Source organism: Hydra vulgaris, chromosome 08, assembly GCF_038396675.1.
Source record: "Hydra vulgaris chromosome 08, alternate assembly HydraT2T_AEP".
Taxonomy (NCBI): Eukaryota; Metazoa; Cnidaria; class Hydrozoa; order Anthoathecata; family Hydridae; genus Hydra; species Hydra vulgaris.
In genome coordinates this window covers 48,122,501-48,148,793 of record NC_088927.1, presented here as the reverse complement: position 1 = coordinate 48,148,793, position 26,293 = coordinate 48,122,501, and the positions used below count along the sequence as shown (strand labels likewise).

Here is a 26,293-nt window from a genome sequence, read left to right as displayed (position 1 = left end):
CAGCTAAAAGAAAAATCACAAGTGAGAGTGAAATTAATATCAAAACAATAAAAGATGATACTTCATCTGAAACTACCCTGGAAACAGCCTCCTTAGACAGAGCTAAAAGACAGAGCTGCAATACCTTTAGGAATTAAAAAAAAACAGCCTTAGAACCTCCTCTAAAAAGGAGAAAATGTTACCTGAATGATTTAAAAAAACACCAGTCTTTTAATATAGTATTGAAATTAATTTCAAAGCAAGAAAAAAAAATTAAAATTTTGCAGCAACGAAATCGGCGACTTCACAAAAGAGTATCTAACTTACAATCTTTACTTAAACATTTGAAGGAAATGCAAATGATTGACGAAGAATCCTCCCTTAAGCTTTCTGTAAGTGATATTTACTAAAAATATAAAGTAATAATCTATGTGAACTTTCCATTCAAAATTTTAATTAGGTATAGGTAATAATTTCTTAGACATTTTAAAATTATTTAATTTTTTGTAGGACACAATGCCTGCTTCTACAAAAACTGTTTTTAAACAATTACTAAAATCCAAATGCACTAAAGAATATCCAATGGAGTTAAAAAGCTTTGCTCTTACCCTAAATTTTTATTCTCCTAGAGCTTATTCATATGTCAGAAAAACATTTACTAAAATACTTCCTCATCCGAGAACACTTCAAAAATGGTATCAAAAAGTCACATGCGAACCTGGATTTCAATCTGAATCAATTAAGGTCTTAAAACTGAAAGTAGCAGAACTAAAAGAAAAAGGAAAATCATGTATCTGCTCATTAATGATTGATGAAATGGCAATTCATAAAAAAATAGAATGGGATGGTGACAAGTTTTCAGGGTAGGTTGTGTTAATACAGTTAAGTACAATTATATATGTACACAATAGTGGAAAGTTTGTGTTTGTTTAATCAAAAAAAATTTAACTATAATTTTAGGTATGTTGATATTGGTTCTGAACTTCAAAGCGATTCTGAAGTTGAAGCAAAAGAAGCAATTGTGTTTTTGATTAATAGCTTAAACAATGCGTGGAAGCTACCAATAGGCTACTTTTTAATTAATGGAATCTCAGGAGTTCAAAAAAGTAACTTAGTAAAAATGTGTTTAAAAATATTAGAAGAAGCTGGCATTACTATAACAAGTTTAACTTTTGATGGTGCTTCGGCAAATGTTAGTATGGCTAATCATCTCGGAGCTGATTTATCAGTTAACTCTACTTGTACATACTTTCCACATCCAGTTACAAAAAAACCAATTTTTATTTTCATGGATCCTCCGCACATGTTAAAACTTATAAGAAATACATTAGGTTTGCACAAAATAATGTTTGATAGTAATAATGAACCAATAAAATGGGATTTTATTGAAAAATTAGTAACTATTCAAGAAAAGGAAGGCCTTCATTTAGCGACAAAAATTACAAAGAGACATATAAATTGGTTTCAAGAAAAAATGAAAGTCAAGCTAGCTGCACAGACATTCAGTCAAAAAGTTGCAAATGCAATAGAATATTTACGAGAAAGTCAGCACTTGAAGGATTTTGAAGACAGCAAAGCAACAGAAAGATTCATTATTGCTATTAATAACATTTTTGACATCTTAAATAGCAGAAATTTGTTAGCAAAGAATTTCAAGTCTAGTTTACAACACTATAATAAAGAAACTATTTTCAAAAAAATAAAAGAATCAATAGAGTATTTAATAACACTTAAATGTGCTAAAAATGGAGAACCTCTGCATTTAAGTCAAATTAAAACTGGTTTTATTGGGATGATTGTAAGCCTGAAATCATATATGGGAATATGGAATTATTATGTTCAAAATGGTAATTATAGTCTTAGGTATATTTCAGCTTATAAACTATCTCAAGACCATTTGGAAGTTTTTTTCAGTGCTTTAAGAAGCCATGGAGGATATAATAATAATCCCACAGCAAAACAGTTTCAAGCTGCCTACAAAAAATTGTTGATTCATACAAGTGTTTCAGGTTCTTCTCAGGCAAATTGTATTGAACAGGCACCATCAATAATTTTAGCAATGAGTTCTTCAAAAAATATTAAAATGAAAACAATTGATCATCAGCTTATTGAAGATTTTGATAAAGAAAAAATGTGTGATGACCATGAGTATGCTGTAAATAGTTTAAGTTATTCAAGAAGTTTATCATTATATGTTAGTGATGTTGTGGAATATATTGCTGGATTTGTTGTAAAAAAAATTAAAAAAGTTTTAGATTGTGACATTTGCTTAACCTTAATTCAATCACAAATCCCAACTTCAACATTAATTAAAAAAAAGAATTACAGTGACATTAAACTATGCTTGGTTCAACCCTCCAAAGATGTTATTCACATATGTAAAGTTGCAGAAAGCGAAATCAGAATTTTTAAGGAAGAAAAGAGGTTGTTTCAAAAACATTTAATAACAAAGTTAATTATTAATGTTCTAATCAGTGTTCGTAGCTCTATTTTTATTGAAAACAGAGAACATATGTTTGATAATGATGTTCAATCTAATCATTTGGTTAATTTAGTCAAAATGATAAGCTTTTATTATTGTAACGTTAGATTATACCACCAAGGAGATAATTTGAATAAAGATTGTAAGAAACTTCGAAGTAAATTAACTAAAAGTATTTTATTTTGTGGTCAATAAATATATATATGAAACTTTTTTATATTTTTACTGTCTATTCAAATCGAGTGTTTTTAATTGAGTAAAAAATTTAAAAAAAAACATAGTAATAAATGTTTTTATTCTTTAAAAGAAAGTATTCAAAATATTTTTAATATTTTTTTTTAATGGAAAAAAATTTCCTAAATATTTTGAACTAAAATCCTACATAAACAAAATCCTATTTTATACTAAAATCCTACATTATTTGCGTTTTTGCCACAAAGTGACGTATATGCGCAAAAAGTTTGGCTTCAATTAATTTCAAAAAGCCGCGTCTATAGTTTTTAATGGTCTAAGATTTAGTCTACCTTATGACATTTTTTACCTTAAGTAATTTTTAATTCTTTTGAGACACGAAAACGACAATTGGCAGTACAATTAGTCGCTGCCATACTTTTAAATAATCTTAATAGAATGTCTGCTTTTGTCTATTAGGATATAATTCCACTAGATCATTTTTGTGTAACCAAACGCACATATTATTTAATGATATATTTTTATTTTGCTCCAAAAGCAACTGTTCCTGTAGATGCAGACATTCTTCAGTTATCAAATTTTAGGCCAGAAAGCCTTTAATTAAAAAAAAATTTAATATACTTAAGAAAGATATAAAGCAGCTGTAAGTTTACAGCTGGGGGGTTGAAAATAAAATAAAAAAATTGGTGCTTTTCCACACAAAAAATTTTCTAAAAATGACAACTTTGAAAGTTACAGAGAAGTGACAGGGGCTCTATACAAAAATTCCTACCAGAATATGAAAATATAGTTAATTTGTAACAGTTTTGTATAATCAGAACATTATATATTGAGTTTTCACAAATCTGGAATTAATGCCAATTTTTATTTCTAATCACTGTGCGTTAGGGTGTCATACTATTTTTCACTTCTACTGTATGCTAACCCTGTAATCTAAAACATGTATTTTTATATATCACTTTACTACAAAAAGCTTAGACTAAAAAATCCAAAAAAATAAAGCTACTGGGAATTGTAATTTAGAATTCACTTAAATTCACGGAAAATTTCCTACAAGAATAGCAAATTTTTGAGTGTGTGGTAGTATTTTCATTTTTTATTATTCTTATTAAAACGTTTATAATAAATTCCATTTATAATCATTTATCTATTATTAAGTTATTTATTTAAAAAAATAATAATTCGAAAAAGTTTTTTTTTTTTTATAAAACAAAATTTACATTTTTCATTTTTGTCATTGAGATATCTTTGACCAATTAGTAGAAACCAACTAATCTATCTTTGACCAATTAGTAAAAACCAACTGTCTCAAGAAGTCCTGCCTTCTTACAAACCATCCCTTTTTTCATGAGAATAAACTTAGATTGCTGCTTCTGCTACCTGTTTAACTTGTCTTTCGATTGACTGCCTATGACAAGGCAATTCAGAACACATTTATAGGCTGAAATATTATCTGTTTTAGTTCTTTTGTAGTCAGATTGCAAGTAAGAATCATAGGAAACGGTCCAATCAATTAGCTGTATAAGCGTTGCTTTTTATCAGGTTTTATTTCTTGAGTTATTCTAGCTCTCATATTTTTATCACTAGATTGAAGTTTTTCATTTGACACAAAAGATTGGATTTAGATTGTTCTATCTTAAAGTTGGTGAATTCTAATTATACATGTTAGAAATCATGTAGATGCATGTTAAAAGTCACGCGTAATTTTATTGTTTAATGACAATTGTAATTAAAAGTATTGTCATGGAACTTTTTTAACTTTGTATATATAGAGAGAAGATTTTTGTGTAGAGTTAGTGAACTAAAAAGTAAACTATAAAAATATTTTGTTTAATATTAAATTCATGGATGCGATGATTTAACAAGCTATTTTGGCAATTATGCCACCAGTATTCAATGGCAATCATCAGCAGTTTGTTGGTCAACAAAGAACATACATAACTGCAATGGACATACCCAAATCCAAGAAAAAAACAATAATATTAACATGTTTGCCACCGCAGATCTATTCTGCACTGGAAAATCTATGCTTGCCTTTACCCAGATTTTTTTTTTTTTTTTTGTAATTCACCTCCCCAAGGCCAAGAAGGCCACTACAGATGCTACTTGTGGTTATAACCCTCACTCAACTCTATAACTCTGAAGCACAAACCTTGACGAACAAGGCTGCTGCGTGGAGAAACAAGTTAAGCGCAGTACTAGCAGGGACAAGGTGGGAATCGAACTCGGAACCTCTTGCTTATGAAGTGAGTACTCTACCACTACACCACTACCGCATTATGACTTGGTTACCTACATAGACACCGAGGAAAATATCATGAAGCTTTTTAAACCAAAGTCATCATTAATACTACGCTTTGAATTGGCAACAATAAAAAAAGAAAGTAATGAAAGTGTGATAGGCTTTTCACAATGGATTGCAAGAGCTGTTGAAAAATGCAAATTTACGGATAGAGATGACAGAATGCACAACCATCACAGGTATTAACGATGGTGTTACAATCAAACGGTTATTACTGGAACATGAAGAACTAACATTTGCAAAGGCTGTGGAGGTTGCTGTTACCCTTGAATGAGTAACTCAGGAAGCGCGACAATTAGATGGTTCTGATAATGTAATGATTACGGCAACATCATTACTTCCGCTGACATCTGGTGAGTCCAGCACAAAGTTACATGTTTCAATTGTAGAAAACTTGGATATTTTGCACTGCACTAATAAAATAACTAGTAAAATGCAAGACTTGTTTACACGATCATCAAGCTAAAGAATGCTTCAAACGATTGCAAAGTTTAAAAGGAAAAGGGAGAATTTGGAAATAATAGCATCCAGTAATCTCCCAGAAATGATGTTGCCATCATTAAAAGTGAAAATAAATGAAAATTAATGGAATTCACTGGATAGTTAATTCTCTAATGGTAAAAGAAAAACCATTTCGGTTTGATTTGATTTTTGGAACAAATGCAAATAAAAAATTTAGAGAACCATCATTTATGGTGATAAAAGCCGTATTGTTTGAATGTTAGTATGTGACACAGCAAAATGTGCTGCCATTACTACAACAAGAAAAAACGAAAATGAAATAAACGAAATAAAATGTGGTATCATTAAAACGACAAGAAATAAAGAGAACGAGATAAATGGAATAAAATATAACACCATTACTAGGACAAGAAAAAACAAAAACAAAATAAACGAAATAAAATGTGATGTCATTAATACCACAAGAAATAAAGAGAAAGAAAGAAATGAAATAAAACATCAGGACTTCACAGCAAAGTTCAATGGGAAAAAGTGGACGGCATCATGAAACTGGAATAAAGAGCCTGTAATTAATAATACCATTTGTGAATACAAGATGAACCAAGAGCATGAACATAGTTATCGTAAAGAAATAAGTGAATGGATCAACTCCATGTTTGTTATATGGTACTAGAATGGCATTCTTGTACCATATAACAAACTAACATTGGGGCCACCTAAAGTATTGATATCGCTTACGTGCGTAGTGCAAGAAAACAAAGAGAAAAAGGTATGTCCAGTGGGAGATTTCCAAGCTCTCAACGAATTTGTAAATTGTCACAAAGCAAATGTGGACGTTTGTCAAGAAAAATTGCGTCATTGGAGAAAAATAAAAAAATGCAAAAAATCTTTATTTAAAAAAAGCCTACCTCCAAATTCACATTAATAAAAAACTTTAGCCATTTCAAATGGTGATTGTAAATGGGAAACGGTATTGTATTACCAGAATGTGTTTGGTATTAATGTGGCTCCGACCATGACTACAATTCTTCGGCATATGGTCATATTAAATCCAACCGTAAAGAAAGTGATAACTACATTGTGATATATTTGTTAATTTATAATGTGATAACTACATTGATGATATATTTGTTGATGAAAGTGTGGAAACTGTGAAAAATGTAGTGAAGTATCTGCATAAATTCGGTTTACAATGTACACCTCTACAAGATCTTGAACAAGGACGTGTCTTAGGATTGAGAGTCAAAATAAATAAAAATGGGGAACTGATATGGAAACAGGACAACGTGGTACAATTTGAACCTTTCAATACAGTCACACAATCACAGCTTTTTAGCCAACTAGGTAAACTCATTTGAAATTACCAGGCGGCAGGAAGTTTGCGCTTACAAGTTTTATACATCAAATGTTTAGCTAGAAATATACCTTAGTGTGATTTTATTTCTGAAGATTGCAAAGAAAAACTGAAAGAGTTGCTTCACTGGGTGGAAAAAGAGGATCCGGTTGGTGGAAAATGGCTGGTACCAGTGAATGGAAAAGCTGAGCTTCATTGTGATGCATCATCCATAGGACTTGGAGTAGTTGTTGAAAACGCAGCATGGCTACGGCCAGCGAGTGATACACACCATATCCATATAAGTGAACTAGATTCGATACTTCAAGGATTAAACTTAGATAGTAAGAGGGACATAAAGGAGTTAACAGTATACAGTGATAGCAAGAGCACTGTAGGATGGTTAAACACAATTTGGAAGGAAGAATATCGCGTAAAAACTCAGGGAATTTCCCTATTGTTAGTATAAAAACAGTTGAATACTATTAAGGAAGTGGCAAAAGATATCCAGATCGTAGTACAATGGATTCCATCTGAAATAAATTTGGTGAATCACAAATCCCTCAAAAACGGCGCAGAACAGTGTGTGCAGTTGGATTACTTGAACAAAAAGACATGGAAAATTCATTCAATTGGCCATTTTGGTGTCACTCGAACATTACAACTTTGTTTGCGAAATAACCAGAAAGGAGGTTTCAACAGTAATAGCAAATTATAACCAGTGCAAATCTATTGATCCTTACTCCGTAAAATAGAAGTGTGGTCAACTTAGCATAGAACAAAATTAGAATCAGGTTGCCAATGACGTGACACATTTAGGTGCTGAACTGAACTCATCGCTGATTGACTATGGTCCATCATGGTATACAATATGGCGTAAACTAGTAACTAAAACAGCTACTGAAGTTGTTGGAAAGCTTGAAGAAATATTCTCTTTATTTGGACCACCAGTTTGCCTTCTAATGGACAAGAAGTTTTGGTCCAACACTTTAACAAATTTTGCTGAAGAAGGTATGTTAATTTGGAATATCGAGCAGCACATCAAGCTCAATGTAATGATATAGTTGAACTCATACACAGAACAATAAAAAGAACAGTCGCTTAATCACATTGTTTAATCGCTCTGGCAGTCTTGCTGTACAATGTAGATACCAGGTGTAGTACAAAACCAAAATAACTTATGGTTTGACGTCGAAACTGCAAATCAGGTATACCCATGTCACATTCCACACATGCATTACTGTACTCCAGACTTACAGAGTTCAAATGAATCAGTCAAAGATGTTTTTTATAGACTAAAGGATAAAACTGATAACGCTAAAGGAAGATATGACAATGATATTGATCAAGTTCAAAATGATTCTCAAGAACATAACATACTGCAACTCCAGACAAACAGTAAGGCCCTACAAAGATTAGACTTATGAGTTAATTCACCAAGAGAGCATGTTCTATTTTAAAGCTTGTGAATTCTAATTATACATGTTTTCTAATTATACAAAATTACAAAATATTGACCATAAATATGCAATTTTAAAACACACTTCTTGGTAGCTTAACAAAAATTTAGTTAAGTTTTTTTTTTTAAAGGTTTTTTGAAATAGTTGTACACAAGTTTTCTATATACCAAGTTTTTGTAAAAAGTTTTTTTTTTTAAAAATCATATAGTTTACTCATATACTCTATTAGTTAAAAAGTTCCAATATAAGATATAAATATAACTAAATAAAATATCAATATAAATTAAGCCATGTTTTTATCAATTTTTAAAAAATAATAATAATAAGGAAGCATAAAATAAAAACCTTATTTATTACAGCTAAAACTTTTGCCACCTTATTGATATAATGCTTCTTAAAAAAACAATGTATTTGACTAAAATGTATGTGACTTTTAAAACTTGTAAACAAATATCTAACATATACAAGTAAGAGTATTTATGACAAAAAATAGTATACAGAAAAAAACTTATACATGAAAAGACATACTGATTAGATCTTCATTATCTTCATCAGTTTGAATATTTAAAGTTTGTTCCACTTCAGGAAAAGCATCATTGTTAACCTAGACCAATTAATAAGAAATTGAAAATCAATATATATATATATATATATATATATATATATATATATATATATATATATATATATATATATAAAATAAATTGCACAATTTTTTTGCATACTTGGAGCTTATTAGAAAAAATACCCAGTTAATTGATTTCAAAGAAAAGTCTGAATTTAAAATCTTCTTTTTAATTTTATTGTTAAATTTAAGTCCTCTGCATGGATATTTTTTTTAATATAAAATAAAATTATGAAAATTTTTTTGCTTTTGTTTTTTTATCTTGCTGATATTTTTAAAATACATCAACATAAATACATAATTTCAAAACAAAACAGTTTAAGCTAAAAGACTTAATTGTAAAAAAAAATTTCAAAGTTTTCTTCTTTTAAACATACACAATACTTAAATTAAAATCCGCAAACTCAACTTATCTACTGTCAGTAGTACTGACGTTTACACTTACAGATGTTTGTACATAATGTTATATAAGAGGATTTTTTACATTTGAACAAAAGACACTGTTTTATGCATTTGCATATTGCATCTCTATTAATAATAAATTTATTTAAATGTAATTTTCATACATACATTTTTTTTAAAATAAAATATTGTGATTTTTAAATATTTCTTCTATAAATTTCTATGCAGCACTACTATGCAATATAGTTGCACTTATTTAGAGCACTCATCTAAAAGATTTTAAATTATTACAATCGGAATAAAAAGGTTATAAAATGGTTTGTTTTTCTATATGATATAAACTTCAGTAGCCTTCTGGCATAATGCACTATCCTGTGTACCAACATCCTGAAAATTTTGTGGGTGAAAAAAAAAAATCTGCTACTAAGTGTTAAAACTTTTTTTTGGTTTTTTTGTCCTTTTATTAATCCAAAAAAAAACAAAAAACATTTTAATTTTATAATTAATAATTTTATAGTTAATAATATAGTATTAAGTTTCATTTATTTACTTTGGCATTGTTTTAATGGTCAATGCAAATAAATTTTATTTGTCAACAAATCTTAGAGAGCAGAAACAATATCGATTAATCATGTTTAGGGGTGTACCAAATGGAAATTTGAAACCGGATTTGTGGAATCGTTAATATTTCTGGCCGGAACAAGAGTTATAATTATGTAATTGTTTACCTTCAAGATTGAAAGTGAAAGGCTGCTCCTTGGCATCGTGGCTACATAATATATATTTATAATCTATAATATATATAACCTATTTCATTAACTTAATTCTTGTTTCATTTGAATTTAATATGTTGTTTTTATTTGTTTCTTATAATTTTATTTATTGAAAGTTTTAACCTGCATAATATTTATAAGTGATGCACTGATGGCAAAGGCCGATTGTGGCTAATTAGGATTTATTGTGTTTATGTAAGAGTATTATAATAATATTAAGGATGTAAATTACATATATAACATGTACCTATACATCAGCAGTGACTTGACCTACTAGCCTATGCTATTGGTAACCAGCAACCAATTAATCGACTTAACCATTGGCTGATTAATCTGTCGATGACATTAGTTGATTAATCCACATTGGCGGATGCATCTGCATTGGCTAATAAGCCAAACCAAACTGGTACACAGGCACACCTTACATATGCAAATTGCATACCTAATATTTAGATAAAACCTTTATATACATAAATCAAACTTATTAGCCTCAATTGACCTTTGCTATCCGTACATCTCTAATATTTATATTTTAAATTACTTCTTTGTTTTCTATTTTTCCATTTAGGTTTAAAATGAAATATTTACTGTATTAGGCATCGAATACTTTTTAATTATTTAAAATTAAAGTAACACTTAAAATGAGACTATTCTCAGAAGCAGGTAACAGTTTTGATGAAAAAAGACCTAGTTTGTTGCCCAAAACTGGATAGCAACTCTTTTTGCACCACAGTATTCCTAAACTTCTAGAAATCCTTACATAGTTAATTACTACAAATAAAATTACATTGTGTTTGTTAAGAACTTTATATTTTTTTACCTAAGTTTACTTATAGTTCTTCATTGCCTTGTAGGGCAAGGATTTTTTTACACAGTCTGTGTCACATGTCTTAAAAAAAAGTTAAACAAGAAACTCTGGCACTCTGGGCTGAAATATTATAATTCCGGCTGAAACTGGAATAACCTAAAAGTCACATAAGAAAAACAAAAAAAAACAAACAAACAAAATTCCAGTATATCCATAATCATGTTATAAACATTATTGCATTAACTTATTATAGTATTTTTTTAAAAAATTTTCGAAAAAAAATTAGCTAATCATTTTATCATTATACTACCATTTGTATATTATTAAATTTCTGGCCTGAACTTCTGTTTACACTTTAATTAAACTAGAAAATGTAATCTAATATAGAATCTAAAAAATTCAAACAAAACTAATCAGAAATTCAAATAACTATATACTTTTAAATGTGCATAAATTCATTTCATAAAATTTCATAAATTCATCAGAATCAGAAATGAGCATCTAAAACAACAGCGATTTCAATTTTATCTTTTTCTGGAAAAAAAAAACAGTTTCAAAGTTGTCAGTAACAAAAAGATGATGTCAAGAAACATTTTGACAAGTACATAGCATTTCAAAAATAAAAAGTTGTATAGTAAAAAGGTTGGAGCTAGCTAATGGAAAATAAGAAAAAATAGAGAAATCAATGACAAAAAATAAATATGAACACTTTTATGCAGTTTAATTATATTCTCAACGATATTTTTTTTAAAACTGCCAGGTATGTTGGGAATATTTATTGACCAGGCTACAACCCTTATCAATTTAATTATTTGTAAACAACATTTTCCCACAGCTCTACTTTTATAAAGCAATAAAAAAATTGCTGCTGTTTTTAGAGCAAACAATGGTTTAGGAGAGAAGCAAACCCATAAAAAAAATCAAACTGTAAGGTACAAAATCCACAAAACTAAAACTATTTTACGAGCACATAAAACTCAAGTTGCTTTTTCCCAAGATCAGGTAGATTTTGCAAAAGCATATAAACTTAAGTTGCTTCTTCCCAAGATCAGGCAAACTGTCAAAGAGATCAATAGGATAGCAGGCTACACTTCTTTCTTCTGCTGTTTTTGAACTGCAGTTTTTGAACCTCATTCTGGAATTTTTTAAAGTAAATTTTAAAGTTATAATATTAAATAATTTTGAAATTTTGCAAACAACTTTAAAATTTTGTAAACAACAAAACTTTAACTTTTTGTAAACAAACTTTAAAATAATACTTTAAAGTTGTTTACAAAAACGTTTATGGTATGACTTAAAAAAACTAGGAAATAATTTTCAACAAAAATTTTCTCTTTCCACTGGCAATACTTTAAAATAAAAAAAGCATTTTAGTTTTTTCTCAACTTGATTAAATGTAATAAATTTTTATCAGTGTCATTTTAAGACATATTTCACCCGTTTACATCAATATTTTTACTTACAGATTGAGCAACACTATTGACAGCCATTTTACCATATATGAACCTGCTACAGAGATGACTCTAAAAACAAGGCAAAACCATAAATTTCACCAGACTTCTAGTTTATTTTTTGATATTCTAGATCTTAGTTTAGAAAAGAATCTCAGAGAGAAGATCAGAAAAGAATCTTAAAATGAATCTCAGAGATTAAAAAAAAATTTCCAAGATACAGTGAGTTTTAAAGCTTTGTAAATATTAAATGTCCTAAAATTTGCTGTTCAAATTTGAAATCAAAATTTAAAAAAACATTTTGTTTTAGGAAAAAAAAAATTTTTTGAAGTACAAAGCAATATTTTAAACATTCAGTACATAGTTCTTCAGTGCATACATCAACTTAATAAAAGTTTTATTTATCAATAAAACATAAATACATTTTTTGAAAAAAAAAATCATTTAGATTGCATCAGAAATCATTTAGATTGCATCAGAAATCATTTAGATTGCATCAGAAATGAGCATCAAAAACAACAATTTTAATGATTTCAATTTTATCTTTTTCTGGAAAAAAAAAACAGTTTTAAAGTTGTCAGTAACAAAAAGATGATGTCAAGAAACATTTTGACAAGTAAATAGCATTTCAAAAATGCCAGTACAAAGTTGGAGCTAGCTAATGGAAAACAAGAAAAAATTGAAAAATCAATGACAAGAAATTAATATGTTTTTGATGCTAATTTCTGATGCAACCTAAAATGAATTTATGCACATTTAAAATGTATATATATTATGTTTTTAAAAAAAAAAAAAATTTCTTATTTTAAAAAACTTATACTATTTATTTCTTAAAACATTCATTCAACATAACACTATCATCTTATGTTTGCTTTCTCGCAATTTAGTTGTAAATTTTTTAATGAGGGGGTTTATGGGTGAAGTTCTTAACGATCAATTAATTTTTTACCAACAATAAAATAAACTATTTCTTATAACAACTTTAAACAAACTATCAATCAATTTATCAGTTATCAATACAATATTTGTGGACATATTTTATGCTCATAAATAAAACCTTGGTCATAAGAACTTTTTGTGATACTGACTATTATGCTTTAAATATTATTCGAAAAGGACAGGGAAAAACAGCATAGCCGCATTTAAAAAGTTTAGAGAAAGTATATATTGATCACTTATAAAAGTCTTCATACAAAGTTCAAAAAAAATCAGCAGGAGTAAATTTTTTCGATAACTGATTTAGCTGTTATAAAGTAAGTACCACCAGAGCCTTGCCTTAGTTTTACAAAGCATTTTTCAATTGGATCACTAGAAAACCAACCTAAAATAACATATTCATTTCCACTTGATAAAAGATGACAAGACAAATCAACTAGGCCACGACAAGTATGTGAAAGAGCATTGCTTGTATCTCTCGTAAGCTGGCGAACACGTTTACCAGATGTTGGTTTCATATTTTCAGCCATTCTTGCAATAGCGAGTAACTTTTTTAAATTAATGTCATCTGAAGATCTGATTACATTACGCTACTCATCCCTAAATCTAACATTGGCACCTGGACATTTGACATTCACTATTTTCCAAAATTCTATAATTAACTCCAAAAAAATAATAGTACCCTTGACACTTTCTTGTTCTATTTTAGGATGAGTTTTTAGAGCTGCAACTGTCTCTTCACTAAATATTTGTAAACAAGTGCTTACTTTTTGTCGTTCTATTGGTTTAGGATTTATTGATGTTTCAGTCAACCTGGATAACTTTATTAACTGGTTTTTTTCAAGTGTATATAAGTTAATTAAATCTCTCCAATTTGCAATGTGAGTTATTTCATTATGAATAAACTGCAACTGACCTAGTTTTTCTGTTAGCCAATTGTTTCTTAGGCACTTCAAAAGATGAACATAGTCATATAAAATATAAGAACCATTTTGACATAACCAAGGTTTTCCCTCTACTGTTTTGAATTTAGAAAGGAAGCTTTGGTTAACTTTATTTCCATCTGTAATAATTGCAATTACTTTACCATTACACGTAGAAGTTTCTATGGTGTCTACAATTAATTTGCATTGTTCTAGTTGGAAATCTGAAGTTAGATTACTAACTGGTAAAACTCTTGCTAAAAATTCAGGTCCACCATAAAGACTTTTACCATAAATGAAAGTACAGTAGTAGCTAATTTCTCTGGATAATTAACAGCATTTCCAAAAATATTTCCACTTTGATATAATAATGCTGCTTTTACATAAACTTCATCTATCAATAAAACACAATTTCCTTTTTTTTCATCTAAGTTCGATAACACAGAACTTAAAAAAGTTAAATCATCCGAGAGTTTATTTTTGAAGTTATGCGCATCAAAGTTCGAATACTTGGCAACTGATAATCATAACATAATCAATGGTAGGTGGAACGATTTGTTGCAAAATATTCAAAAGCTCTCGTTATTATATCAGCAGAATAGACAGTACAACCAACAGAATGATCTCCCATTACATTTAGATGCTCAAGAATTAGTTGAATTTTATGTTCCTTATCCTTAATTTTCAGATATCTAAGGGCTTCGTTTAAAGATGACTTTGTACAAAGAGAAGTGATTTTGTTATTTGACAGAGGTTTAATAGTACATTTTGAACCAAAATGAAATGCTTCGAACAACAAACTTTGATTAACTATCAGCAAAAATAGTGGAACTCCACAATTGAATACTTTAGATTGGATGAATATTGAATTGTTTTGCTTGTATGTAATCAAATCATTATCATTAGATAAGTATTTTTCGATTTCTCCAAAGTTTAAATTATCAATTATTTTATATTCTTCTAATTCATCTTTTTTGATACCTCTTTTTGAAGAAGATAAAGTCTTTCTCATTTTTGGTGGTGGAGAGGAGAGACAACTTTTAGAGATATTTGGAAAGACTGATGGAGCATGAATCGGTCTCAATTTACCACGACATAATGAAAACTCCGCTTCATCTGGCCAATCCAATTTACAAACAGCAGTGAATTTTGTAATGGTCCAATTTAAACGAGGGATACTCATAAACCATTTATTTTTTTCAGATTCTTCACGAGGGAATTTATATACAGATACATTACAACCTGAAGACTTATAATTTGAGGAACATTTTGGAACACAGCATTTTAAAGGCATTCTAAATTATTTAATTTAAATTCACTTGAAGAATAACTTTAAATATTTCTGAAAAATAGCAATCAATATTTTACACCTTTATCCAAACAAAATTTGCGTTTATAAGAAGTTTTTAAAAACCAGCCTTCAGTCAAAAAAAATCGCGCACGGTGTCGAGGCCTTCTATAAAGAAGGCCATGAGTCTGTACCATTTTTTTATTTATAGAAGTTTACAATTTTATAATAAGAAGTTATAAAGCATTGAAGCAAGGAATTATAAAAAAATTTTGTAATTAAAACTTGAATAAGTTTGATACTTTTTTTTACTTTTAAAATTGTTTTTGTGTTATGTAATTCAAACAAACAAATTTTTATAAAAGTTTATGAAAAAAGATTTTATTCAAGTTATTTAATATGCATGTAACTATTATTTTTGCTTTAATTAAGTTGTATTTTACATACTAAGTTAAAAACGTAACTAAAAAAATATTGTGTATTTAAAAGTTCATTTTTAGAATAAATAGATTACGTAGGTTAAATTTTATATTTTATTTTTAAAAAGTTTTCAATTGAAGATATAAAACTAAAAATTTAAATACATTTTTAATAAATATTAAAGGTCTATAGTTCTTTGTTTTTGTTGTTTTTTTTTACAGTTTTTTAAATCTAATTTTTAATGAATCTTTTATACACCTCATATAAACTTATCAAGTTTGTTTAAAAATAATTATGTCAAAATAATAAAAAAAATCTTCAATAAAGAACTTTTTTTAATTAAAGACAAAAACATAGTAATGAATAATCATCTTTTTGCTTTTTTTTATTTTTTGGAATTTTATCATTTTTTATTATGTAATGCTAAAGCAATATTTTATTTTAAATGTACTAGATGTTTTTCACTATTTTTGTTTATGTAAGGAAAATATGACTCAACCTACAAAACATTAAATTTAATAAAAAATTAATAAACTTTGTTGTTTAAAAATAAAAAATTATATTTTGCATGGTCATTATTTTGTCCATCTAAACTGACTTACACGGGTGTGGATGCAGGTGCAGGTGATGACCCGCAACTCCTGCCGAGGCCTATATATATATATACATATATATATATACATATACATATATATAAATATATATATATATATATATATATATATATATATATATTTATTGATAAATGTTGTATATTGCTGGAAATACAACTCTTGTCTGTTTAAGAGTGATCAATATCTTTTTGAAAAAAATAGATCAAATAATATTATTAAAATATTTTAAATGAGAAAATACAACTTTATAATGGAACTTGAAGTTTCATGCCATTCGGCAATCATCAGCCATATTATTCAAATATAAAATAAAAACCGTTATAGAAAATACAAATTAATTAAAAACATACAGTTTAGGAAGGTTCAATCTGCTTTCAAATCTAAATTAAAAAAAGACATTTCTCCTATTCGAAAATCAATATATACTTCCACTTACGCAGATAAAACATCAAATTTATATAAATTATCAAAAGACGAATACAATAAGTTGTTAATGAATGCTATCACATCTAACTATAAAAAAACCAGCCCTATTATAAAAGATCACAATAATAAAGAAGGAAATATTATTTCAAAGAATCATGACGTTTTTAAAAAAATCTATATAAACAGTTGTTCCAATTGTTTCATTACATTAAAAGACCATAAACCTAATTTTTTAAATAATCCTACTGTTCGTCTAATTAACCCAGCTAAGAATGAAGTTGGTAGAATAAGTAAGCATATTTTATCGGATATTATCACCAACCTAAGAAATATTTTGCAATTAAATCAGTGGAATAGTACACAAAATGTAATAAATTGGTTCAAAAACATCAATGACAAACATTTTTATAAATTCCTTATTTTCGACATCGTTGACTTTTACCCTTCTATTAATGAAAAGTTACTTATCGACTCCATAAACTTTGCAGAACAATACATTTCCATTGATGCTGATCATAAATCTTTAATTCTCCATGCGCGTAAGTCTTTATTATTTACCAATGATCAAGTTTGGATTAAGAAATCAAGTGGTTTGTTTGATGTTACCATGGGTGCATTTGATGGAGCGGAAGTGTGTGAGTTAGTTGGTATTTTTCTTCTCTTTCCGGATTTTGCAATTTTATAAAAAATCTGATTTTGGATTATATAGAGACGATGGCCTAGCCATGTTTAAAAATGCAAGCGGTCCAAAAAAGGAAAAAATTAAGAAGCATTTTACTCAAATATTTAAACAATACAACCTCTGTATTTCCATTGAATCTAATAAGAAAGTTGTTAACTACCTTGATGTTACATTTGATCTTAATAACTGCACTTTTCAACCTTACCATAAACCTGATAGTACGCTAAACTATATCCATGCTAGTTCCAACCATCCACCAAGCGTTTTAAAACAATTACCAACCTCAATTGAACATAGATTATCTTCCAATTCTTCAAACGAAAAAAATCTTCCAAATGTCTGCTCCTATTTATAAAGACGCATTAGAAAAGTCTGGATTTCACACCAATCTCCAATATCATTCAAATCTAAACCCTTCTAATACTAATAAACGAAAAAGAAATATATGGTTTAATCCTCCTTTTGGGTAATTCCATGTCAAATAATCCAGGTCATGTCACCCCATGTTTGGGATTTTGCTAATTTTTTTATATGTTATAGCGTTTATAAAAATTAAGAAAATTTAAAATTTGGAACCTCCAACCCCTTACGGTTCTTGAGATATTCAGGTTTCAATTTTCTTATTTATGCTGACTCAGCATTTTTTGCAAAATGTATTTTTGTCATTAAATAGCAATAATTAATGGACGAAATAAGGTATCATTTTGAAATTTGGTACATAGACAATCTTCCATATGGCGGATACAAATATTAGATTAAAAAAATTTTTAGACCACGTTAAGTACATGTAAATTGAATAATCATTTATTGTGGGGTATTTTGACGGTCAAATTTGTGATGTCACCTTGATAATTTTTTTTTAGGCATTACTATAACTTACAATATAGGTATCAAACTTCACTATTAATTAAAAATATATTATTGCATTTTTTGACTTTTCTAAATTCAGCCTTTTAAGTAAAGCTTATATAAATGCTGAGTCAGCATAAAATTTATTGCTAACTTAATTATAAAAAATTAGCTATATCTTAATTTCTGGTTGTAAAAAGTCATTTTTAAAGTCATTTTGAAGGCAATAATAGATGTATATAAATATAAATTCTAAATTTTTTGTACCTGGGGTAGGCCCCCCCGCCCTCCCAAAAAAAACGAAAATTTTCCTAATTTTGTAAAAAGTTTTTTTTAAGTCATTTTGAGGGCAATGATAAATGTATACGTATTTATAAATATTTGGTACCTGAGGGAGGCTTCCCTTCCCCCTCCCTCATTTTTATTTTATTGCTTCTGTTTAGACTTCATTCTGTAAATATTAGTTTACTGTTACTTTGCAGGAATTTTATATTTGCTTAACCAATTAAAAAATGTTATGAATGATACTATATGATTGGTAAATAAAATAAAATTTAATTACCTTTTAATCATATATATATAAGGAAGTCATATAATATGACACATCCTAACAAATAATTTGTAATAAGAGTTTTCTATAAACCAAATAATGTTCATGGTATTTCTAAATAAATTTATTTAGTAAAATATATAAAAATCAGATTTTTCGAATAGATTAAAAACTTTAAATGATGGAAAAGTGTTCTATTGGATTAGAATGTAATGTTGACTGCCACAAGCAAGGTTAAACAAAAATTTCGTGTTGTAAATATTAGTTTCCTATTACTTTGCAGCAATTTTAAATTTACTTAACTAATTAATGAATGTTATAAATTATACTAAATGATTGGTAAATAAAATAAAATTTAATAACCTTTTAATCATATATATATAAGGAAGTCATATAACTTAGACACATCCTAACAAATAATTTGTATAAATAAGTCATAGTATAAGGAAGTCATAGACACATCCTAACAAATAATTTGTATAAATAGTTTTCCATAAACTAAATAATGTGAATGGTATTTCTAAAAAAATTTATTTAGTAAAACTTTTCAAAATCAGATTTTTATAGATGAATAGATTAAAAAGTTTAAATTATGGAAAAGTGTTCTATAGGATTAGTATGTAATGTTGATTGCCACAAGCAAGGTTTAACAAGAAGACAAGGTCTTTTAGATCTATCAGCGTTTTCAAGTGTTGAAAAACAAGAGTTATTATGGAGAGCTGGTTTATTTGATTGTGAAAAATTGTTTACAACAGTTTGCTATTATCATAGAGAATACTTTGGAGCTGCATTTGAAAGAAAATTTCAGAAATGCTGTAATCTATATAAAAAACATGGAAATCGAAAGAAAAATGTGAAAGGTAATTTTTATACTATTTTGATGAAACAGTTTATTATTTTGATTAAAATAGTAATTAAATAAATTTAAAAAAAATTAGGTACATTTATAAAGTAACAATTACACTCATTTGTTCTTTACAATGATGGTGAGTTGATATTAGTTTTTAGAAATGATTGTTTCCTTTTTTTCATAGGAAATGTGAAGATATCGCTATCAATGGCAATAACTCTAAAAACACAAGACATTGCTGCTGTACCTGGGTGGAAATTATGCAGTAGTTGTTACAAAAGGGTACATTGTATAAATAAAGAATTAAAATCAATTGATCAATGCTATAGTAGGATTGAGCCTGAACAAGAACAACGTTCATCTCTCAATGAAAGTCTTGGATCTATAGGTGTGTCACCTATTAAGCTTAAATCAATTCCAAAACACCAACGATTACCAGCTGCCAAAAAAAATTTGATTAAATAACTGGAGCAACAGCAAACAAAATAAAAAAAGTTTATGATATTGATCCTATGATTACATTGACACCATCTTGTACACCATTAAGTTCTTCAATTGATAACCAAATTGACGATCTATACTCACTTTTAAATGAATTGAAAGATAAGATAAAAAATGTGACATCATACTCCGCAAAAATTCAGATATTAACACTAACTCCAGAATCATGGTCACTCGCAAAGTCTGCAGAATTTTTTAATGTATCTAATTACCTAGTACGAGAAGCTAGAAAAGCTAAAATAAAACATGGAATTTTGCATAAACCATCATTAAAAAAAGGAAAGTCGCTTTCCCACGCAACCATTGATCTTGTTCATAGCTTTTATCAAAGTGACGAGTACACACGAATGCTGCCTGGAAAAAAAAATTTTGTGAGTATAGGGTACAGGCAACACATGCTAAAAAGACTAATATTGATTAATTTAAAGGAACTATATGCAGCATTTAAATTCCAACATTCTAACTTAAACGTCGGATTTTCTAAGTTTTGCAGTCTTCGCCCTAGATGGTGTATAACCACAAACTCGTCTGGCACCCAATGAGTTTGTGTCTGTACCTATCATCAGAATGTTAAGTTGTTAACTGATGCTCTTAAAATTGACAAAGACTATAGAGATTTGATGGAAATGATTGTTTGCAATAGGGATAATGTAGAGTGCATGTTACATCGATGTCCGTTATGCCCTGGTATTGCTGCTTTAAAAGAATTCTTAACAGCAAAGTTTGACAACAGCGATAAAGAAATAACAATTAACCAATGGCAGCATACAGATAGAACTACGCTGATCAATCAAAAAATTAATATTGAAGATGTTATCGACCTTATATGCAATAAAATAGATAAATTAACATCTCATTCACTTATAGCTAAAAGTCAAGCCAAGTACCTCAAAGACTGTAAAGAGCTATTAAATCAAAATGAGTGTATAGTATTGGGTGACTTTGCCGAGAACTTCCAATTTATTGTTCAGGATGAGGTGCAAAGTTACCATTGGAATAAACCAAAATGTACACTTCACCCTATTATTATTTACTATAAATCAAATGATAAACTACTATTAAAGTCATTTTGCATCCTTTCTGATGACGCTGAGCATGATGTATACTTTGTATATAAAATACAACAGCTCATTACCAATTACATTAAGGCAAACATTCTACAGATTAGTAATATTAAATACTTCACTGATGGATGTGCAGCACAATATAAAAACTTTAAAAACTTTATTAATCTTTGTCATCACAAAGAAGACTTTGATATTGACGCTGAATGGGTTTTTTTTGCTAGTTTAAAAAGAACAGTGACTGGACAGATTTTGGAGGTAGATAAGATGTTTGAATTTTGTGTAACCAATATAAAAAACATTCAATTTATTTTAGTTTATAAAATAGAAATAAATGAAGTACGATCATCATTGCAACCAAGGTTTACTATGGGAAGAACCTTGCCAGGAACAAGATCCTTTCACCATTTTATACCAATTGATAAATATACAATTTCTTTTAAAAGGATGAGTCAACAAACTGATGTTCAGACATTTAAGCTTGTGCAGATACCAAATGAGATGGTTGTGCAGCAAGTTATTTATAATCATATGGACTATGTAGCTTGCATGTATGACAGCTTTTGGTGGATTGGAATTATAAACAAAAAAGATGAAGGAGAAGGAGATTATAAAATTCAATTTATGCACCCACATGGTCCCAGTCCAAGTTTTTCTTCGCCTGCACGAGAAGATATGTGTTGGGTCCCATCAAATCATATTTTATGTACCATTGATCCGCCATCTACAACAAATGGTCGTGTATACAAAATTTCAGAAATTGAGTTGGCAAAAATTATTGAACAAAATAATCAAGATTTTTAGAAAAAGTTTCTATTGCGTCATTATTTTTATACTTGTATATAATTTTTTTAAACATAGTTACAATATAATTGTATGTGTAATTAGCACAATTTGGCCACACAAATAAAAATCTCTTGGTAACTTGTCTTTATATATTTTCATTAAAACATTTTTGGAAAGATTTGGTAATATGCCTAATTGCGACCCCCAACCTAGCTGGCATCCAAAAGCTTGATGGAAAAATTTTAAGAAAGCAATCCTTATTTTATTGGTATAACAAAATTAGCAAAATATATATATATTTTTCGTGGTAGGGCGGGTGAGGGGGAAGCCTACCCCACTAAATATTTATAAATACCTAAAAAATTATCATTGCTCTCAAAATGACTTTGAAAATAACTTTTTACAAAATTAGGAAAATTTTCGTTTTTTTTGGGGGGGGGGGGGGGGCCCCAGGCCTACCCCAGGTACAAAATATTTAGAATTTATATTTATATACATCTATTATTGCCTTCAAAATCACTTTGAAAATGACTTTTTACAACCAGAAATTAAGATATAGCTAATTTTTTCATTAATAAGTTAGCAATAAATTTTATGCTGGCTCAGCATTTATATAAGCTTTACTTGAAAGGCTGAATTTAGAAAAGTCAAAAAATGCAATAATATATTTTTAATTAATAGTGAAGTTTGATACCTATATTGTAAGTTATAGTAATGCCTAAAAAAAAATTATCAAGGTGACATCACAAATTTGACCGTCAAAATACCCCAAAATAAATGCCATTATTATTCAATTTACATGTACTTAACGTGGTCTAAAATTTTTTTTAATTTAATATTTGTATCCGCCATATGGAAGATTGTCTATGTACCAAATTTCAGAATGATACCTTATTTCGTCCATTAATTATTGCTATTTAATGACAAAAATACATTTTGCAAAAAATGCTGAGTCAGCATAAATAAGAAAATTGAAACCTAAATATCTCAAGAACTGTAAGGTTCCAAATTTCAAATTTTCTTAATTTTCATAAACCATATAACATATAAAAAAATAATCAAAATCCCAAACATAGGGTGACATTTTTTGATTTTTTTGGATGATTTGACATGGAATTACCCTTTTAGTAAAAATGTGGTAACAAAAATTGGACACCATTTTTTAAACTTAATTGACTTACATTTTCCATTACATCATAAGCTCCACAAAATTTTCAACAGAAACACAATAAAAGTTAGTTACAGCTGCATGCCAAATATTCGATCTATTATTAATTCACACAACTAACAAATTTTGCGCAACAAACTCACCACTAATGAAATAAGTTGCAACTGCATTAAGAAAACTGCATGCCCGTTAAATAACGAATATCTATCAAAAAACGTTGTATATAAAGCCACTTTATCATCACCTAATCCCAGTCTTCAGAAAAATCTTACATCGGTATCAGTGAAAACGCATTCAAGGTCAGATTTGCAAACCACCTTAAATCATTTAATGCAACCAGGTATAGAAATGATACAGAACTTTCCAAAGAAATCTGGAAACACAAAGACGCAGGTAACGTGCCTATAATTAAGTGGAACATAATTAAAAGATGCCAATCTTATAATCCATCTACAAAAAAGTGTAACCTTTGCATCAGTGAAAAATATTTTATTAAGAATTTTGATAGTGGTTTACTACTTAATAAAAAAAGTGAATTGGTTTCTGCTTGTAAGCATAGGAAAAAATTTTTACTTTCTAACTTTGATTCCGGCGATTTGCCGTTGCAACGCTAAATTTGTATTTTAAATAATGGTTTTTATTTTATATTTGAATAATATGGCTGATGATAGCCGAATGGCATGAAACTTCAAGTTCCATTATAAAGTTGTATTTTCTCATTTAAAATATTTTAATAATATATATATATATATATATATATATATATATATAAATAAATATTTATATATACATATATATATACATATAAATATATATATACATACATGTGTGTGTGTGTGTGTGTGTGTGTGTGTGTGTGTGTGTGTGTGTGTGTGTGTGTGTGTGTGTGTATATATATATATATACACACACATATATATATATATATATGTGTATATGTATATATTTATATATATATATATATATATATATATATATATATATATATATATATATATATATATATATATATATATATATATAAATATATATATATACACATATATATACACACACACACACACACACACACACACACACACACACACAAATATATAACAAAAATAATATCTTATTTGAATTTAATTATAAAATACTGGAAATTAAAATAACCTACTGATTCAGTGGGCCCTGATTTATTTTTTATCCGAATAATTGCATTTGCAATTGACATTGCCTCAATCATGAAAGTTGTCGTACAGTAGCTAGAAAGCAAACAATAAATTCAGAACAGAGGCAGCAAGTGTAAACTTTGATAATATTTCTAGATTCAAAAATATTTAATGAACCTAAAAAGAAAATGGTTTTATCAAATATTTATTTTTTAATTTACCTATTTTCTAAGTAATTAAAAAGATTCTTTTAATAAATTAAAATTTCTGTAGAAACTAAATGATGGCTTTTTAAATAACAGTTAACTTCATGAGCAAAATGAAAAGCATAGAAAGTGGATCTTTGAAACTTTTGTTACAAAGATTTTTGAAACTGCAGTTTCAAAGATCTTTGAAAATTTTGTTAAATTATAGTTCACCCCCTTGTCCACCCCCATTATACTTACTGTTAAATACATACACCATTCTTCAGAAAAACTTATAAAAAAACTTAAAAAACTTATGGCGATTATAACAGGGCGCAATAAATTGTTATTTTTGTAATGAACAATGACATTCGTAACTTTATTTATTGGCAAACGTCTAATTTAAGAGATATATGTCAAATAAGGAGTTTTATTTTCAAATAATTTTTATTCTAGTTAATAAGATATTAGGTATATCAAAGATGCTGATTGAATTTAATCAATTTTAATTTTTTCAAAATAATTTTTTACGCATTTGCAAAGTGCGCACAAACTAATGATAATTAATGTGCAATGACCTAATTATTGTAAACCGTTATCCATAAATAGTAAACTTTTCTCTAATAGTAAATTTTTTATCTAAATAGTAAATTTTTCTCAATTTAGTTCGTTAAATTTATTTACTAATAAACAAAAGTATAAACTTGAAGAAATTATATTAAAAGGAACTAAAAATAAAATAAAAGTTGTTTTGAAATTTCTTTTTTAAAACTTTAAAACAAAATAATACCATGTTAAGTATTTAATAATAAGTTAATAAAGATATCATAATATGATATTTTTATTATAATATAAAATATTAATATATTAATATTATATATTATATAATAATAATAATAGTAACAATAATAATAATAATAATAATAATAATATTATTATTATTATTATTGGTGTTGTTAAACGCACAATAAAAAATGAAAACTAAAATAAACATAATAACTCTATATATTCTATTATATATATTTTGGCAAAAATAAAAATTTTTCTTCAAAATTTTTGAAAGTGTTTTGTAACATGCAAACAAACAAGACCGGCGTGAAGGAGGGTGTGCATATAGGAGGGGGTGTGAAACATTCCCCATCAATGAGTTTTGTTTATATAGTCTGCAAATTTGACCCTTTCAGACAAGTAAGTCTGCAGATGTAGACCTTTGAGACCAGTCAGTCAAAAAATTCCAAAAAGGAGGACTTCTTTTTTTTAGTCAGCAAAAAACTTAATGACACTCCCCCACGTGACACCTACTTGCGCCAGCCCTGCAAACAACAATCACTTAACTTTAAGGAAAACAAGCAAATGTAAAAAAAGCATGCTATGAAGAAAGCAATAATGTTTAAGGTTTTTTGAAAGTAATAACAAATGCATTCATTTTGAGTAAATTTTTGCATGCTTTTGTTAACACATGCTAAAACATAATTACTTTCCTCAATAGTGTACCTTGTTATTTTACTTAAAAGTAATGCTATTGAAGAAAGTAATCATGTGCTTGGTTTAAAGTCTTTAAAATGTGTTTTAAGTTTTAGTAACTAACTGTTTTTTTAGTATAAATATATGTTTTTTAAAACAATTTATTA

General features: G+C 28.0%; 2 protein-coding genes across 3 annotated transcripts in view; one reads left to right on the top strand and one right to left on the bottom strand.

Moving 5' to 3' along the window:
• Nucleotides 1–26,293, bottom strand: part of LOC100210829 (transmembrane protein 104) — a 63,663-nt gene that overhangs the window by 34,038 nt on the left and 3,332 nt on the right. The window contains exons 3-5 of one of the 2 annotated variants that reach the window (XM_065803851.1): nt 24,483–24,570; nt 12,282–12,341; nt 8,739–8,814 (exon numbers count right to left, since the gene is read on the bottom strand). In XM_065803851.1, coding sequence (XP_065659923.1) covers nt 8,739–8,814; nt 12,282–12,341; nt 24,483–24,570 — 224 coding nt within the window. The remainder of the gene's footprint in view (nt 1–8,738; nt 8,815–12,281; nt 12,342–24,482; nt 24,571–26,293) is intronic. The other variant, XM_065803852.1, reaches the window with a different exon arrangement.
• Nucleotides 19,550–20,272, top strand: LOC136084131 (uncharacterized). Its single transcript, XM_065804278.1, has 2 exons — nt 19,550–19,817; nt 19,992–20,272. Exons 1-2 carry the CDS (start codon nt 19,550–19,552, stop codon nt 20,270–20,272), a joined length of 549 nt encoding a protein of 182 aa, XP_065660350.1.